Raw genomic sequence first — 17,667 nt, forward strand, 5'->3', positions numbered from 1 at the left:
GCCTGTCAATCAGGCAGAGGTGATGTCATTTTTACTATACAATCGAACGGCCTGTCCTATGCATGGGCAGTTCCTGACCGTCAGGAAACTATAAGTGCTGGTAACAGAGTGAGGTACCTTGTAGATATTGGCTGAAACAAATACTTCATATAGATCAAATATAATAAAACAAAAACATTGATTCAAGTTACTTTTTGTAATGCTCATTTAAGAACTGAAATGACAATATGGAAAAGATGTTCAATTAAAATTGACTTCCATAAGTAGTAGCCAGTGTGTTTGTTTTGGTCTAGGGAAATGCCTACAACTTCTAATGATTTATAAATGAAATTCTTCCTGCACATTGTTGCAACAAAGGGAAAATAGTTATGTTGTACATTTATTGTACACGATACACACTGTTACAGCATTTATAACATTGGTCTCATCTATACAGCATTACTAGGAAGACAGCGGATTGATTTTTTTTATTTAAAAAAATTGTCCTATGACAGTGATCATTTGAACGGTATTTGCATCCACTTGGCTTTAAACACAAGCACAATGCATCTCTGACCTCACTTTCTATAAACCATTATTTCTGTAATAGAATGAAAAAAATGACTTATACATATTCCAAAAATATTCGGGATGTCCTGTGTTTTTAAAAATGCTTCTTCTATTTGCATGCAGATCATACAATTACAGATGGAAGACAAGCGGAAGAGTTGGCTTGGCCAAACCCTAACTGACAGTAGAGAATCATTTTGGTTCAACACATTTTTCAATAAACAATGCAAAGCAATGATAATTTCACATATACTAACCTATGCAAGACACATTTAGTTTGACTGTAATTCAATAATCTACTAAAACATAAAAACCTTATCTTGCCTATTGCAAACACTTCTGAACATTAGCTATACTTGTCCAAGCATACTTCACTCCATGATAGGACCACAGATAGGACGTCCAGTGGGAACATTTCTTATTTGCACATTCAGGAACAATTACAGTCTAATTATTGTCATGTAGACATTATCCTGTCGAGTTAGATCTTGAAAATAAACAAGCTTGTAAAAAAAAAAAGACAGGCACTTTTCTTATAATTAAACATCTGTCCCTTCCTCCGAGATGGCAGCTGATCCACTCTACACCCAGATCTGCAATGCAGAGGAGATTACCGTCTTGGTTCTATGCACCTTATGGGTGTCCTGCTAATCATAGTTTGCACATTGCTTGTGCCACTTTAGAGTTGCTTCTCCTTCCCAGAGCTTTGCAGATAAAAGCACCAGCTTCAGTTAGCTTCTTTAAGTCAACACCCTGTAACATAAAAAAGAAAAAGAAAACATTAACAACATTACAGTTATCATATACAGCAGGCATGTCCAAACTATGGCCCTCCAGCTGTTGTGAAACTAAAAGTCCCATCATGCCTTGCCACAGTTTTGCCAGATATACAGTATACCATGTTCAGTCCATATATGTTAATTGCTGAACTACATTCCTTAGTTAGTCAGGTCCATAAATATTGGGACAGCGACACAATTCTCTTATTTTGGCCTATATACACCACCACAAAGTGTTCGAAGTGAACCAAACAAGATGTGCTTTAACTTAAGGGTATTTACATCCAAATCAGGTAAAGGGTGTAGGAATTACAATGGTTTCTATATGTGCCTCCCACTTTTTAAAGGGACCAAAAAGGAATGAGACAAACTAAACAATCCTAAATCAAACTTTAACCCTTTAATACTTTGTTGCAAATCTTTTGCAGTCAATTACATCCTGAAGTCTGGAATGCATAGACATCACCAGATGCTGAGTTGCATCCTGGGTGATGCTCTACCAGGCCTCTACTGCAAATGTCTTTAGGTCAGGTGATTGACTTGGCTATTGCATAACATTCTACTTATTTGCCTTAAAAAAACTTGTTGGTTGCTCTTGCCGTATGCTTCGGGTCATTGTCCATCTGACTGTATATCTACTCATCTTGTATTAGAGACAACAAATTAAATGTCCTTGTTTAAGAAAATGACTACTTAAGTGTAGCTACAGTACAATGAATACAGTGAGCATTAAGCTATCACATAATAAAAGGCAACTGGTACATACTGTATGAATGCCAAGGCCTTCTAGCATGTAAGCAACATCTTCAGTAGCCACATTCCCAGAAGCTCCTTGTGCATAAGGACATCCACCTAAGCCTGCAATAGAGGAATCCACCACCTGCACTCCCATCTGGCAGGGATGGAGCAAAATTGACCATTAGAGCAACAACAAACATGAGAAATATAAACTTAAAACATTATAGAAGTGGTTTAAATAATTAAAATACAGAATATACAAAAATAAAATAAACGTACTATAATAGGCACTTGGCAATTCTGAACTTGTTGTGTGTAGTCTATACTTGGACCCCAGAGGTTACATATATTTAAAGATTTGGCCATACCGCTACCAGATTTATTGTCCAATCTCACTGGTTGGAACAAAAACCTGGTAATAGATGAGCACAAATGACAGTTGACCATTTGTTTGGAAATGTTGGAAAACTGAAACTGTCATTCATGGTTTTTGTTCCAACCAGCCCAATCTGACAATAAATCTTTAGATGTATGACCAGCTTAAAGAGAACAAGTGGAGGTGTTTCCCATAGCAACCATACAGATTCTTACTATGATTTTTCGAATACAAACTATAAAATAAGATCTAGAATCTAATTGATGACTATGAGCTACACCACCACTCTTCCCCTTAAAAACATAACAGAGAAACATAGAATTTAATGGCAGATAAGAACCACTTGGCCCATCTAGTCTGCCCTTTTTTTATCCTTTACACAATCTCAAACCTTTATGAACCTTAGATCTTTGTAAGGCTATCCATAGGTCCATCCCAGGCATGTTTAAATTGCTATACTGTCCTGGCCTCTACCACCTCTGATGGGAGGCTATTCCACTTATACACTACCCTTTCTATGAAGTAACTTTTCCTTTAATTTCCCCATGAACCTGCATCCCTCCAATACTTCTCTTCCTGTGAAGAATGTTTCCCTGCTATACTTCGTTAAACCCCTTGGTGGTACCTGTACATTATACATACCAGTACACACCAGCTAGCCGTATAATCATATCAGCTGACCATATACTGGTACTTAATTGTTTACTTAATACAATTCTTTAATATGTGACAAAGTTTCCAAGCAGTCAATGTAAAACAGGTTTTTCTAGAAATTGATTCTAGAAAATTTATAGAGGGTGATTCACTGCATGTCAAATATCAGGAGATACAGTATTGGATTCATATCCTTAGGAAATCCTGTATTTGATTTATTGACATGCTTACTGTATACTCATATTTTTGCAGGCTTTCAATGATATTTGTCTGGAACAGCTTTCCAGCTTTAACGCATATCAAATAAAAGTTAAATTTTATATACTAAAGAGTGCCCCCAGAAAAACAGAGTGCAATTCTTTCTTTCTACATATATAGACTCTCAGGGGAGCACCTCCACGTGAGTCAGTGTCCACTAACACTCTTAAGCTTGGACAACTATTATTGTGGTATCTATTTATGCATTGTACCTACAGTAAAAGCAGGTGCACAGTTTTTTCCATTCTCCCCCCTTCCCTGTTACTCAACCTTTTGCATGTGTGTTATCTGCAAAAAAGTCAAACTTTCCATTCAATACATAATACATTTGTAAAGAACTGTGGTCCAGTACATAATACATTTGTAAAGAACTGTGGTACAGATCCATGGTGTACTCCACTGGTAACATTTCCCTCCCCACACGGCATTCCATTTACTACAACTGTTTCCTATCCTGTAACCAGATTCTAATAGATATAACGATTTTATAATCCAATCCCACGCTTTCGAGTTTATTTAGCAGTCTGCAATGTGGGACAGTGTCAAAAGCCTTATTAAAGTCTAGATATTATCCAACCATGACCCCTCCTTGATCTATTATTTTAGTCACAGAGGAAAGTTGTTTGAATTTAAGATATTCCACTACCCTCTCTTTAATAGTGTTTTCATTACTTTGCCTACTACTGATCTAAAGCTGGGGACACATTAGACTATGGGGTATAGTCAATGCTGTTTAAATGAGCTATGACAGCAAGCAGTGCCGATAGCTTGCGAACATTATTCAACTGCCCCCCCCCCCCCCCCCCCCCTCACAAACCGTTTCGACCTCACAGGATCTTCTCAGAGAGGTGGAAACAGCGAGTGCGACCATCAATGCTCACCACTATATACAGCGGCCTCGCTGCAATTGTGGCGAACCTCGACCATTCCAATCCTTACTGAATCACCCCCTAAGTCAGCAATTCAGATCACCGGATAAAAATTTGTAGATTGCTTCACATGGACTATGGACCTATATTACCAACATCAAGCATACGAAGCCTTTAAAGTTGAACCAACAGTGTGTTTTTAAAGTGGACCCACAGTCACTCTAGGACAGTGGTTCTCAAACTTTTTTGAATCAGGGTGCCGTAGAGCATCGCTATTTTCACTATGCCCCTAGGTCAAAAGTTTCTTATACTGTAGATTAATTTAAAAAACAATAATACATTAAGTGAAATGGGGTCATAAGTCAACCTTTTGTTTAACTATGTGGTGAGGGACAGGATTTGTTTAGTTTTATTTATTTATTAACAATTTCTTATATAGCTCACACATTCCACAGCACTTTATAGAGAAAATATTTGAATATTCACATCAGTCCATGCCCCAGTGGAGCTTACAATCTATATTCCCTACCACATGTTAACACACGTAAACACACACACTCTAGGTTTAATTTATAGGGAGCCAATTAGCCTACCAGTATATTTTGGGATTGTGGGAGGAAACCGGAGTACCCAGAGGAAACCCACACAAGTACGGGGAGGATATACAAACTCCGCACAGTTAGGGCCATGGTGGGAATGGAAACCATGACCTCAGGGCTGTGAGGCAGTAATGCTAACCATTACACCATCCGTACTGCTTAAGTTTTTGTCCACATTTTTTAATTGGAAGCCACAATCACTTGCTTGCCTATCCTATTGACTATAAAGAATTGCCATAGGTCCTGGGCCACCAACACAAGGCACCCCCAGGTTGCTACAGCACACAGCTTGGGAACAACTGCTCTACCAGGTACATTTGTACTTAGAAATTAGGCTATTTGTTTGTACCTTACTACAACTGTGCGAGCAGCTACACAATCTGTACAACAAGAGGTTACCAGGCCTCCAACTCATTAGTAAGGTACATTTTTTTCACAGTTTAAAGTTGATTATTGCATAATATTTAAATTTATATAAAAACTGTATTTTTATACAAGTGTCAGAACATAAAGAAAATAACAGGTTTGTTAATAGAAAGATGCTAGCATATGAATTTGTTAAATTGAGAAATTAATTAGTAGAAATTACAGAAATTTCCTGGCTACATTCCAAGAATGATATGCAAAAAGAGAAATGAATTTTGGGAAATTCAAATTAAACATAGGTCCTTTATTCTTTGGATAATATTTGCATAATGGGCTATTAAAAATAAATATTATATATAATATATATTTACAAAATAGGACAAAGGAAAAGAGTAGGATTGTATCTATTTTCTTTACAGTACAACTACTACATCTATTACCTGCAAGGCTACAAGTATGTTTGCCAAAGCCTGCCCATATGTATCATGACAGTGAACAGCGAGGGCTTTGGCAGGAATAACATCCAGCACAGCAGTCAACATGTCGCGCATACTGCCTGGTGTCCCAACGCCAATAGTATCTCCCAGCGATATCTCATAGCAACCCATGGAGAACATCTTGTGTGCCACCTGATGATAAAGGAGAAAGTGAGATCATTCACATGATGTATATTATGTACATAAGGTGACAATAGGCATCGCTGACATGAAATGGAATGATTCTGACACACTTGGTAAAAGTATGTATTGCATGCCCAAAGTATGCTGTGCTGTTTCTTGGTAAGCCTCATGCACTATTGAAATAATTGTTAGTTGTGAAGATACGGTCACCTGTGTTATCCAATGTATTCTAATCATGTGTACTGTAAATGGAACCTAGAGTAACAATAGTAATACAGCACAGGAGCTAAACATTATACATGTGGAGTTAATTTCGTTATGTTGTCACTCATTTCACTTTTCTTTATATGTACTAACTGTATTACAGTGCTAGCAATTTTATACAATTTTTTAATGCCAACCTGAAACTATACGACAATTGTATAATACCACAAAGGAAACTATTTATTGACGTAATTAAGTACAGCATGATCAGTTTGGTAGAGTGCACGGGCACGTCTGTGTCTTTTCAAATACAATCAAAAAATGTCAGGTTTCCGCCCCCAAATGTCGGCTTCCTGTCAGTCACACTGCAGCTACATTGCATTTACAATCCATACGCATTTTCAGTTGCTTGCGCATGTCCAATTGAAAAACAGTATGCATGTGGAATTGTTAGATAATCACTCAAGTGGGAATTCCCTAATAAGCGATCCATGCTGAATTAGGCTCCTCATCCACAAATGCATTCTCTAGCTCATTATCACCAAGAAATGCACAAGAACGGTTTCCTGGACACAGATGATGTATCAAGCAGTGAAGAGTCGAGACTTGGACAGGTGGAGACATTGCCCACAACAACCAATCAGCTTCTACCTATGATTTTATACAGTGTATTTGATAAATGCTACCTCAAAGATGAAAGGTTGCAGAAGGAAACATTTGCACCCGTCTACTTCTCCACCCTTTCCACTGCTTGAAACATCTCCACCATTTCCTTTAGTCATGAAAAGTATACTGCAACACATCAACTTTATATAAAGTACAATAAGGGAACTTACCTCAGCTACTTTACTTGGAGATACTTTTCCCTGATAGGGACACCCCAGAACACAAGACACATATCTGAAATGGCACCATATATATATATATTTCAGGATCCTACATCTGTGCAACCAGTTTTATTTAATTCAAAAGCAGAAGGTAAAAGCATTTTAGTATTAGCGATATTCTATTAAAGACATTGACGAAAACAACATTAGATCATACTAAATCTGCTCTGCAACAAGACAAAAAGCATGGTTAATTTTGCATGTTAAATATTGAGCCCTGTAAGCTCTGGAAGGTAAAAGGCAGAATAAGCAATTCAAATGGTTGTAAAAGAAAGCAGATTTGTAGGGGAGAAAGCGCCCAGAATAAGGCAAGGCCTCCCGGCACCAAAGCTGTGAAGCCAGGTGCAGGCTAGCCATGTTTTGGGTCATAGTGCCTGAGTGTGACATCATGCAGCCACTGTGGCCCTCCCCACGAGCAGTCCAGACATGCTTACAGTGTCCGGATCGTACACACAAAATGCTGCGTTGCCATTCCTGGCCAGCACTGGAACTGCGATTTGATGTGATCGCAGTTTCATGTGCAAAAGTGTACAAATCGGTCTCAGATGGTGAATTATTGCTGCTTTCAGTGCATTTGTCTATTCAACAATCCACTGAATTACTCTAACTTCAGCCTAAGTAACTACATTGGGTCCATGAGAAATATTGTGGTGAATGAGATTCACATATATCAAATTAATGTGATTCATGGGAGACTGCAAACTTGGTGGGAATAAAATCTTTTTCTTTTTTTTTGTTACTTTTCAAACGATCAATGTGAGTTATTAAAATTACTATATTGGGCTGGGGCATATACTGTCAGTGTTCTACCCACTGCTAGGCCCCATTCTGCCAAATCCCCATTGTATATACTTACCCCTGCCCAGTGCAGGGTTGTAATCAGTCCAGGTCTATCCAGCGGTTCACTACAGTGGGGGATAGTGAGGAGGCGCACCTCCAGGGTCCCACTGCTCATGCATGTTAGAAATGGGACAGGCTATTGTACTTTAACAGATATTGGGACAGATGCACGAAGCTTAAAGTGTGATAAAACAGAGAGTGATAAACAACTAGCCAATCAGCTCCTACCTGTCATGTTACAGGCTGTGTTTGAAAAATGTCAGACAGGAGCTGATTGGTTGGTTGTTTATCACTCTCCATTTTATCACTATTGAATATTAGTACATCTGGCTCATTATTCTTACAATGATATGATGTTTAGAAAATACACTCACCCATTACGTTTAAAGGACATAAATGTTAGTGTAAACTAAGTTATGGCGAGTCCATACATCAGATATCTTCCTTTACAACATTATACCAGCAGAGTAATTGTGCACTAGAGGCATGGTGGTGTCTCTGGCCTATCCATAGCTGCATGGCTCAGAGAACATACTTTATATCAGTGGTTCTCAACCTTAGTTCTCAGTGACCACTAACAGTTCATGTTTTCTAGGTCACTAAGCAGGTGCACTCATTACTCACTGACACATTTTAAAAGATTCTCAGGTGAAGTAATTATTTCCCTTGTGATTCTGTGCGGAGACATGGAAAACCTGAACTGTTGGGGGTACTTGAGGGTCGAGGTGGAGAGCCACTGCTTTATATCACTTTTACAAGTTTGGGCTAAGGTAAGGCTTTAGATTTCTCCCAAAAAAATATCAGGGTAGTATAGTAAAGTGAAGATGGAAAATTCCATGAATGTAAAATGAAAAGTTTTATTGCCCTCACCCTCGTACAGGAATGCTGGCTTCTTTAGCTGCTGCGGTTACTGCCTTGAATCTCTGCAGGCTCTCCTCTATGCTGCAGTTAATATTCTTCTTGCTGAAGAGCTCTGAAGCTGCACCAAATATTGCCACTTCTTTGGCACCACATTCAACCTGACAAGGACACACAGAACAATAAGCTATAGATCTATGCAAAAAAAAAACAACATTTTCTGTCCACAGATGTGTATGCCAATTCAAGTGTATATTAGGTTTGTGCCAATCAGGAATTCTATCAGCTACAGCAGCTGATCACCCACAACAGCACGAAGTATGTCAGGGGTCATCAGCTAGCAAGAAAAGAAAGGTCACTTTAACACCAAGCTAACAGACCTGTGTTATTTGGCCTTCCTTGTGTGCTCATGTGCAACAGGTATGTCACCTTGTGTGTGGTCAGCATTGGATAATGGCTAGATGTGATGACCACTGTGTAGATCCTTGATGGCTAACCTTGACACTCCAGCTGTTGTTGAACTACACATCCCAGCATGCTCTGCATCAGATTTAACATGGCTAAAATAGCAAAACTGAAGCAGAGCATGCTGGGATGTGTAGTTTAAAAACCTCTGGAGTGTCAAGGTTAGCCATCAAGGGTGTACATAGACACAGTAAATGGCTTTGTAATCATGCATAATGTTACAGTAATAGGGAACAACATCCAATAGCAAGAAGGTATTCAGTATAAGACAGAATCCATAAGAAACGTATACTTCATTAACAGGCACACAGAGAAATCCAACAATGCAGACTATAGTATTGTATCCACATACCGCTAGATGACAATATTACATATTATACTGTTTTGTCTATGCACACATTGGTTTTCCCCTATGGCAGTTGTTAACTTTATGAGTAATCAACTATACATGTGAAATGCAAAGAAGCCTATTTTTCTGCAATATACATAACAATTCAAGAAAGTATCTGAAAAAGCAGTAGTCTACAGGAATAGCCGTGTGTAGATGCAAAGTCATATACAGTAAAAGGGAAATTAGGTAGCAGCTAAAATCATTTCTGGAAATTGTTTTGTGTTAATCCCCCAACGATATCATGATCAAACACTTACTACAGTAATGCTCATTCCTTTCTGAAAAGTGATGCAGTACTTACTGCTGCCTGGAATCCAGTTAGGTTCGGAGTCAGTACAGGATAGCTGACACTGGGGAATTTCTTTATTCCCTGCATGACCGTGATATGATCTGCCATCTAATTAGAATAGAAAACATATTCATTGAATGCAATGGCATTTCTGGCATGTCTGACACCTCTGAGCAGAAAACACAATTCTCTTAGTCTATTGACTAATAAATAATAATAATAAATGCCACACAATAATCTGTGTTTAACACATATGAGAACAATGAATTACAATATTCAGCAGCTAACCTCTGAAAAAAAAAACCCATTAATTATCAGTTGTAATATTATACATTTGGTATGCAATACTCATCACCAGGTGCCAATAAATGCAGGTTTTTAGGAGATCACTTCTCAAATGGACAAAACCATGTGCATTAAGGGGGGGGGGGGGGAGATGTAAAATGTGCAGAGAGAATTAGGGTGAGTTATTTTGTTTCTGTGCAGGGAAAATACTGACTGCTTTATTTTTACACTGCAATATAGATCTCACTTTAAAGTAAAACCCCACCCAAATCTAACTCTCTCTGCACAAATAACATCTACCCCACCTGCAGTGCACATGGTTTTGTCCATTTGAGAAGGAATTTGCCATAAGGAGTGAACCAGAATAACCCCCATAATAATCTGTTAATTACAAGTCAGTTGCCAAAATAATAAATACGTTTCTGTCCTAAAGGTCAAATCTGAGAATCAGAACACACATTATTTGTGACCAGTGTCTGAGCCACATACGATCAATTTTATTCTTTATCTTTATAAAGACATTGTACCCTTCCTATTTCACTTCTGTATATTATGGTATTACTGTTTACCTATTGAAGTCATGCACATGAAATCCAACTGCAAATACATACAGTAGAGCCCTATAGAACAAACAATTTAAATTAGCAACACTCACAAATAAGCTGTGTACACACGGGGGCGATAGGGGCTATAATCGCTGGGAATATGGTCGCAGGCGACCATATTGCCAGTGATGGAAGTGTGCCCCGGCGATAAATCGCCGGGTGCGCGCTCCCGTTTTCAGCCCCATTGTAATCGCTGGTCGCAGGAGCTTGCTCCTGCGACCAGCTAACTACCTCTGCGGCACCGCTGGCAGAGGTTCCCTTTCATCAGCGACCATCTCTGGTCGCTGATGAAAAGGAGATACTGAGCAATATATTGCTCAGCAATGTATTGCTAGCAATATATTGCTGAGCAATATATCTCCCCGTGTGTACGGGGCTATAGTGTAGGCCCTTACAAGATTGCAAAGTAAAGGTCTTAAAAAGATAACTTTCTTCAATCAAATATCATAAAGTACCTGTGGAACCCATTTTGGAGACACAAAGCTGGTGGCCTCTATTGCTTGCAATCCAGACTCAGATAACATGTTAATGAGATGAATTTTTACTTCAGTTGGAACAATGTTCTGTAAGATATGGAAAATAAACCTGTTTAAAACCACACCACATGGAAAATATTAACATACACATAACTTCCCTGAAAACATGAATACAAGAAAGGGTTAATATAGGTACATTGTTTTAAGTACAATTTGAGTACTGAAGATATGAATCCGTGCCCTGATCTGTACAGAAGAAGGGACATAATTATAGTCAAATTTGCAGGAGTTTTTCCAGACGATTGTGTGTCTCCCTAGCCCTGCTGCTGCTTTAAATCCTGGACTGGATCTTCCACATTACCCTCATGTGGAAGTACGCTGTCCCTGCCACACTATATACAATTTTAAAATAATCCCATATTAAGAAATATTTATATTCATATTGATAAAACATTATAATAAAATGAATATGATGAAGAACCTCATAAAGCTCTTAATGTTTAAATGAGAATATATTATGGACAGTGTCAGTCTGTTCTTATGCTGTGTACACACGGGGGCGAAAGGGGCTATAAATCGCTGGAAATATGGTCGCAGGCGACCATATTGCCAGTGATTGGAGTGCGCACCAGCGATAAATCGCCGGGTGCGCGCTCCCGTTTTCTGCCCCATTGTAATCGCTCCTGCGACCAGCTAATTACCTCTGCGGCTCCCCCAGCAGAGGTCCTTTTCATCAGCGACCATCTCTGGTCGCTGATGCAAAGGAGACACTGGGCAATATATTGCTCAGGAATATATTGCTAGCAATATATTGCTGGGCAATAAATCTCCCCCCGTGTGTACGGGGCTTCATAGTGTCCACAAAGGCTGTCTCTGAAAAAGCTTTTCACTGGAAGGAATAAGCTCACAGGAGTGTTATGATTACCAGTCCACCATTTGAGGATGAAACATTGAATACCTAGCAGATCTGGTAACCTCAGACAACACGGTGAGTCCTGCTGGTGTAATCGGACTTCTCTCCTAGGCCCTTATTCTGGTTGGTGCGGTAATATCCGCGTGCGTTCGTGCCGCCGATGTTTTGTGTCTGCGCATGTGCAGAGGCGTCTCTGCGCATGTGCGAGCGGGGCGTACGGCCAAATTCCGCATGAAATGTGAACACTACGATCAGGGGGTGGAGAGGGGCGTGAAGGGCTATTTGGGCTCATTACCATATGCATACGCCCCGCGTTTCATGGGCGTTCCCATGCAAACGCTGGGCGTACGTATGGTAATGCAGTCGTGATGCACGTGTAGGGGGCGGACATAGGACATCGCCGGATGTCAGCTGCCCGCCCAGATCCCTGCTTTTGCACGGAAAAATGTCCGTGTGGTCTGAGGTTGCGGGATGATGGGGGAGGTTCCCTGAGATGGAGGAGGCGTATTCCATGAAAAATACACGTGCGGTCCGTTCGGCCAGCTTCTTACCGCGTACGGACGGAGTTGGCGATCCGTATGGAAGGCGGGGTTTCGCACGCACGGTCCTGGCCGCATATTCGGATCCGGCCACACCGATCAGAATAAGGCCCCTAGTTATATACAATCTGCTTGCCATATGTTCCATTTACCACATTATGGTCTCTGGTTATTGTCATGTTAATTGACCTAGTGTTCCCACTAGGCTGTTTTAGCGTAGTGCGGCGTTGCATCTTATTTTGCTGTGCCATTATTGTGGCACCCCGCTAAAGAAAAAGTATGCCCCCTCCCTGGTTAACCACACCCCGCTTTTGGAAGCGTGCCCTCTTCTCAACTCTGTGCCATACACTGCCCTCAAGTCTATATTGGACACTGTAAACACTGTTTATATTGCAATTGTTCACTTAATAAATACTACCAAAAAATAATAACAAACAGTGAATTAACTGTGAAGGTGCCCACACACTAGAACGATTTTTGGGCCGATTTTAGATAAATCGGCCGATATATCATCCGATGTTTACCGATAATCGTCCGATATCGTCCGATGCACGCTCCCGTGGATCTTTAGCTGAATCTTCTGATCTTAAGGTGGCCATACACACGCAGATTTATCTGCAGATCTGTCTGGTTGGAACAAAAACATGGTTATGGATGAGAGCAAATGACAGTTGACCATTTGCTTGGAAATGCTGGAAAACAGACAAACTGTTACTCATCCATAACAATGTTTTTGTTCCAACCAGCCAGATCTGAAGATAAATCTTACTAGTGTATGGGCACCATTACGTGCTGCACGAAAGATCAGAAGATTTAACAAAAGACCCATAGGAACGCACACGGGATCTTAAGAAAAATCTTTGGTAAATATGTGCGCTTGCCTGAAATCTTATGCGCACATCTTAAGATCGCAGATCTTTCTAGTGTTTGGGCACCTTGAGACTCAACAATGAATAGAGTACAGAAAACCATCAGGTCCTTTGTAGAAGAAAATAGGTAGAAGATTAGAAGAATTTATAAATACACAGAATAAGGTGAATAAAAGAAGAATATTTGAAAGAGGGTTTTGGCCCAAGGGTAATAAGATATAATATTACACCTGATATGATGGTCTGCCTACCTTCTCATTTTGCAGTCCATCCCTAGGTCCAACTTCAACTATCTTGACCTCTTTAGGGAATACATAATTGGGTAAGGAGCTGACCTGCCAAACACAAGATTATCACTAGTTTTATTTGTACATGTTACTACACAAACAAATGCAAAAACGTGTATAGTGCACACATGTCATTTCCATACAAACTTTATGCGTTCTAGAAAAAAAAATCACATTAGGAAAGGGAGATGCATGCTGAACTTTCAAATGTAAAAACAAAAAAATCCTATTAACCATCTACGGAGAGGTATTCAATCCAGGATCACGGCTGTCCTTCCAACAGCCGTGATCCTGTCCCGTTTGCGTTTTGATCGACAGCTGAACAACAGCTGGGATTCAATGTCCCACCTGCCGATCAGCGCAAAGGGGGCATGGCCATGAAAACGGCTGTGGATTGTCGATCTGCGGCCGGGATCGTGACAACCCGCAGCCCTTATCGGTAGAACAGGCCCCAAAGCTTCTAAAGTCAGGCTTGTTCTGCCGTGTTCCCTCTTCAATGCTGTCACTAAAGACAACATTGAATAGGGACCCGCCGCTATTCCCCACGTTGGGAATAGCAGCGGCAAATTGAATACCCCTCTATGTGAGAGATAAGCAAAATATTGGCTAAAAATGCCATAATAGAAATTCAAGTAAAAATGTTGTGTAATAAGAGATTATATTTCCTATATAAAGTAAATATTACAAGTCACTATGATAAATACAATTGTTTGCTTGGCTACTTTCACACCAATTTTGACCAATTCAGTTGGCACACAAAGGATTAAAACTCAAATCATCCAGCAGAATTAATGTGGACATTGGAGATTTGGTGAATTCAGCCCATTGTATATACAGTATATAGGCATTAACAACTAGGGGGAGTTAAACTGTTGGGCATCCGTAGCTCCAGTCTAAAGAGACAGGAGCTATTCAATGGACTGTGCTGACGGATGCGACCCATTATTATTGCTTACACATTTCTGAGGTGGCAAGCAGAAATCAATGAAAGGTCTGACGTCTGCATACCTAAACTGCTATTTTGCATCCTAACCTAATACATTTGGGTGAGACAAGAGCAATAAGTAACTTTTGACAATGTACAGAAAACAATTAGGTACTTGTGTTGATGGGTGCTGTTAAAACTGGACCTGAATGAGTTCCATGGTGTTTAAGCATAACGTGTGAGAAGGCATCAAGTGCACAAACCAAAAGTAAATAAAGAGGTTGATTTTTACAGCGTTCCTCACATGAGCCGTAATGGGCCTGATTCAGAAATGGATTCAGTCGCAATTTTCTACACAGCTAAAATTATCTCCAACAAACCATGTTGCTATGCAACTGTTTCTCTGCAGGGTACATACTGGCTTATTTTGCATGTAGCCCACAGATGCTAGACAACTTTTTTAGACTGAATTCAGACTCCAGTCTGAACACATCCCAACGAAACCTACCTTTCTTTGCAGTGCACATGGTTTAGCCCATTTCTGTGCTTTGCTTACAAGCTGAATCAGGACCATTGTGCAAAAACGTGCGAATGCTGTAGCTTCCTGGAGATCGCAAATCTAAGTGGTTGCGTACAAAGACGCAGCATCAGTCACAGATCCTTTGATAATCAACCATCTGTGTAACCCTATGGCAACTCAGAATCTCCACGGAACCTAGACACCGGAGCCATGTTTTCTGTATGATAAAGCGGAATGCCATGATAACAGAAGCAGAACCTACCCAAAATGTAGCACATATTATTTACACATTGCTGCTTCTAGCATGCAAAGCTAGTTTGGGGACTTTAAGTGGCTGTTTGGGTGTGCTAACAGGAGTTTATACACAGACACTTGGGCGTAATAAGTGTGATAATTAATGGCCTCCTCGAAAAGTTTAATTGCACCGTTGGGAGAGGATTAACTCCACGTATAAAATGACTATTTCTCCCTAATGATTCAATGTGTATAAACCTAGTTTTATGCACAAATGACATATTATTTAAAGTTACATTCAGGTTATGTATGTAAGGTATATGAAACATGTGCATTTTGTGTTTAGGCTTTGGTCCCATCCCAATATGACTTATTATGTATACGCAAATATTGCAAAAGACAGAAAAATCCTTTATCCAAAATACTTAGAAGTAACTTGTAGAAGATGATCCCATCATGGTCCCAAAATAAAACTTTGGAGGTGTATGAACAACAGTATGAACACTATTTTTAAACTATTTTAAAATATACTTTTAATAATGAGCTTTTATTACCTGATACAAACGTATCATCTATGTTTATTTACATTGGTTAACCTTACCTACCACCAGTAAGTTACACCGTATCCCTACTTCCTTAGCGCAGGTCTCACCCCCTTGTGGATTCTATTCATCCCTATCGGTTACACATTTGCAGGATAAAAGCTCATTAGCGGGGAGGTGATGTCACACGGGGGTGGGGCGGAGAAACGGCACATCGTCGAGGGGCAGGGAAGGAACCAGTGCTGCCTCCTCCGTACTTTGAAAGGGACCCGGGTCAACCATTCACACCGAAACATACTGGCCAGTATGCCGGGAAGGTCCAGGGAGCAATCCTGGTAGCTAGCAAAGTTATAGCTCCGAGGATTTTGGCCAGGGACCCTTTCACACTAGCACTACACCTGGGTTGTTCCCGGGCCAACTCGGGAAAAAGGCTGGTGTAAATGGTGTACGAGGCAGGTCACCTCACCAGTACCCTATCAGTGAGCGCTGTTTAAACTAGGTTGATACTTTTAATAATACCAGTATTGGGAAACCAACAGAGCTATATCACACTAGCTTCTGAATTACACTATTTTCCTCATTTTTAAATATTGGCTTTTTGAGAAAGTCAAAACTTTGATTTTTAAAAATAGTTGTGTTATAAGTCATGAAGGCCCATAAAAAGAGCAAGACCTTGATTAATGCCGGGTACACACCAGGATGATCATGCTCGTGAGCGGGTCATCAAAGGAACGTACGACCCGCTCACGAGCTGACTGAGCAGCCTACCAGTACAGAAAAAGCCCCTGATGTGATCGCGACCCGCACCCACTACAATGTTCTTTTCTGAGATCCTACCTGCAGCAGGTAGGACCTTAGAAAAGACCTAATGACCCACGGGGCCGCGCATCGGAAAGGGATCGCATCAAAAGGGCAGCGAAATGGCCCAAAACACGACCGATTTACATACAATAGGTCGAGATTGTATCTTAATTGGCTCATTTTGGGCCATATTGTCCTGGTGTGTACCCCACAATACTCTCCAGTTTACTTAGGTAACCTAGAAACGCAATTTTCATTTTTTTTTTGAAGCTTTAAAGGCAAAGAACTTCAAAACTGTTGGACACATCAGCTTTTGAGGGATCTAGGTTTTCTTTATTTTTTCCATTTCAGTGGTGGCAATGGTCTCAGTTTGGAAAAATGGAGCTGTGTCAATGCTGTTTAGGGGAGGGAAGAGTTCAGGGACTCGTTCAGAGGATGGAAAATTCCTGGCCTCTGTGACGAGCGGCACCATAACCCAGCTCATGGTGGGTGGTTTGATCCAATGCTGCGTCCTAGGACGACTGCTACTTTAGCAGCAGCAGCAAGGTGTCTGCTTGTAATAGGCTCATCCTGCAACAAAACATACATTATCATGGTGTATGGTAATTGCAGTCATAGCAAATCCAACCACACCTGAGTGACCCCATAGAACTGTACATTTGCTTGCAATAGAACATATTCAGTCTGAGTGATCACTCACATCTGCAACTGGTTATGTACAAGTGTCAATGCTGCAATCAATGCCGGATATGCCAAAAGTTGGCAACTCAGTGCTTGCACATTGGGACGCACAAATGTACATTGAGAAAAGGCTTTGTAGACATGCCACAGCCAATTCCCAGGCACGATTGCACAACATGCTGGGCCCGTGCTCCCTGCAAGGGTACTGTGGGACATGCTGCGTGCTCAGTGCCAATTACAAAGTGTCG

At 40.4% G+C, this 17,667-nt stretch overlaps 1 protein-coding gene across 2 annotated transcripts in view; it reads right to left on the bottom strand.

The window, feature by feature from the left end:
- Window positions 1–181: 181 nt before the first annotated feature.
- HMGCL (3-hydroxy-3-methylglutaryl-CoA lyase) overlaps window positions 182–17,667 on the bottom strand; it is a 17,972-nt gene continuing 486 nt past the window's right edge. For both annotated transcript variants that reach the window (XM_083183176.1, XM_083183175.1), the window contains exons 2-9: window positions 13,681–13,764; window positions 11,088–11,195; window positions 9,755–9,850; window positions 8,610–8,758; window positions 6,849–6,912; window positions 5,629–5,817; window positions 2,095–2,220; window positions 182–1,302 (exon numbers count right to left, since the gene is read on the bottom strand). In XM_083183176.1, the coding sequence (XP_083039302.1) occupies window positions 1,201–1,302; window positions 2,095–2,220; window positions 5,629–5,817; window positions 6,849–6,912; window positions 8,610–8,758; window positions 9,755–9,850; window positions 11,088–11,195; window positions 13,681–13,764 (918 nt within the window). In that variant the 3' untranslated portion in view covers window positions 182–1,200. The remainder of the gene's footprint in view (window positions 1,303–2,094; window positions 2,221–5,628; window positions 5,818–6,848; window positions 6,913–8,609; window positions 8,759–9,754; window positions 9,851–11,087; window positions 11,196–13,680; window positions 13,765–17,667) is intronic.

The sequence above is a fragment of the Crinia signifera genome, chromosome 4 (assembly GCF_055691185.1).
Source record: "Crinia signifera chromosome 4, ASM5569118v1, whole genome shotgun sequence".
Lineage (NCBI taxonomy): Eukaryota > Metazoa > Chordata > Amphibia > Anura > Myobatrachidae > Crinia > Crinia signifera.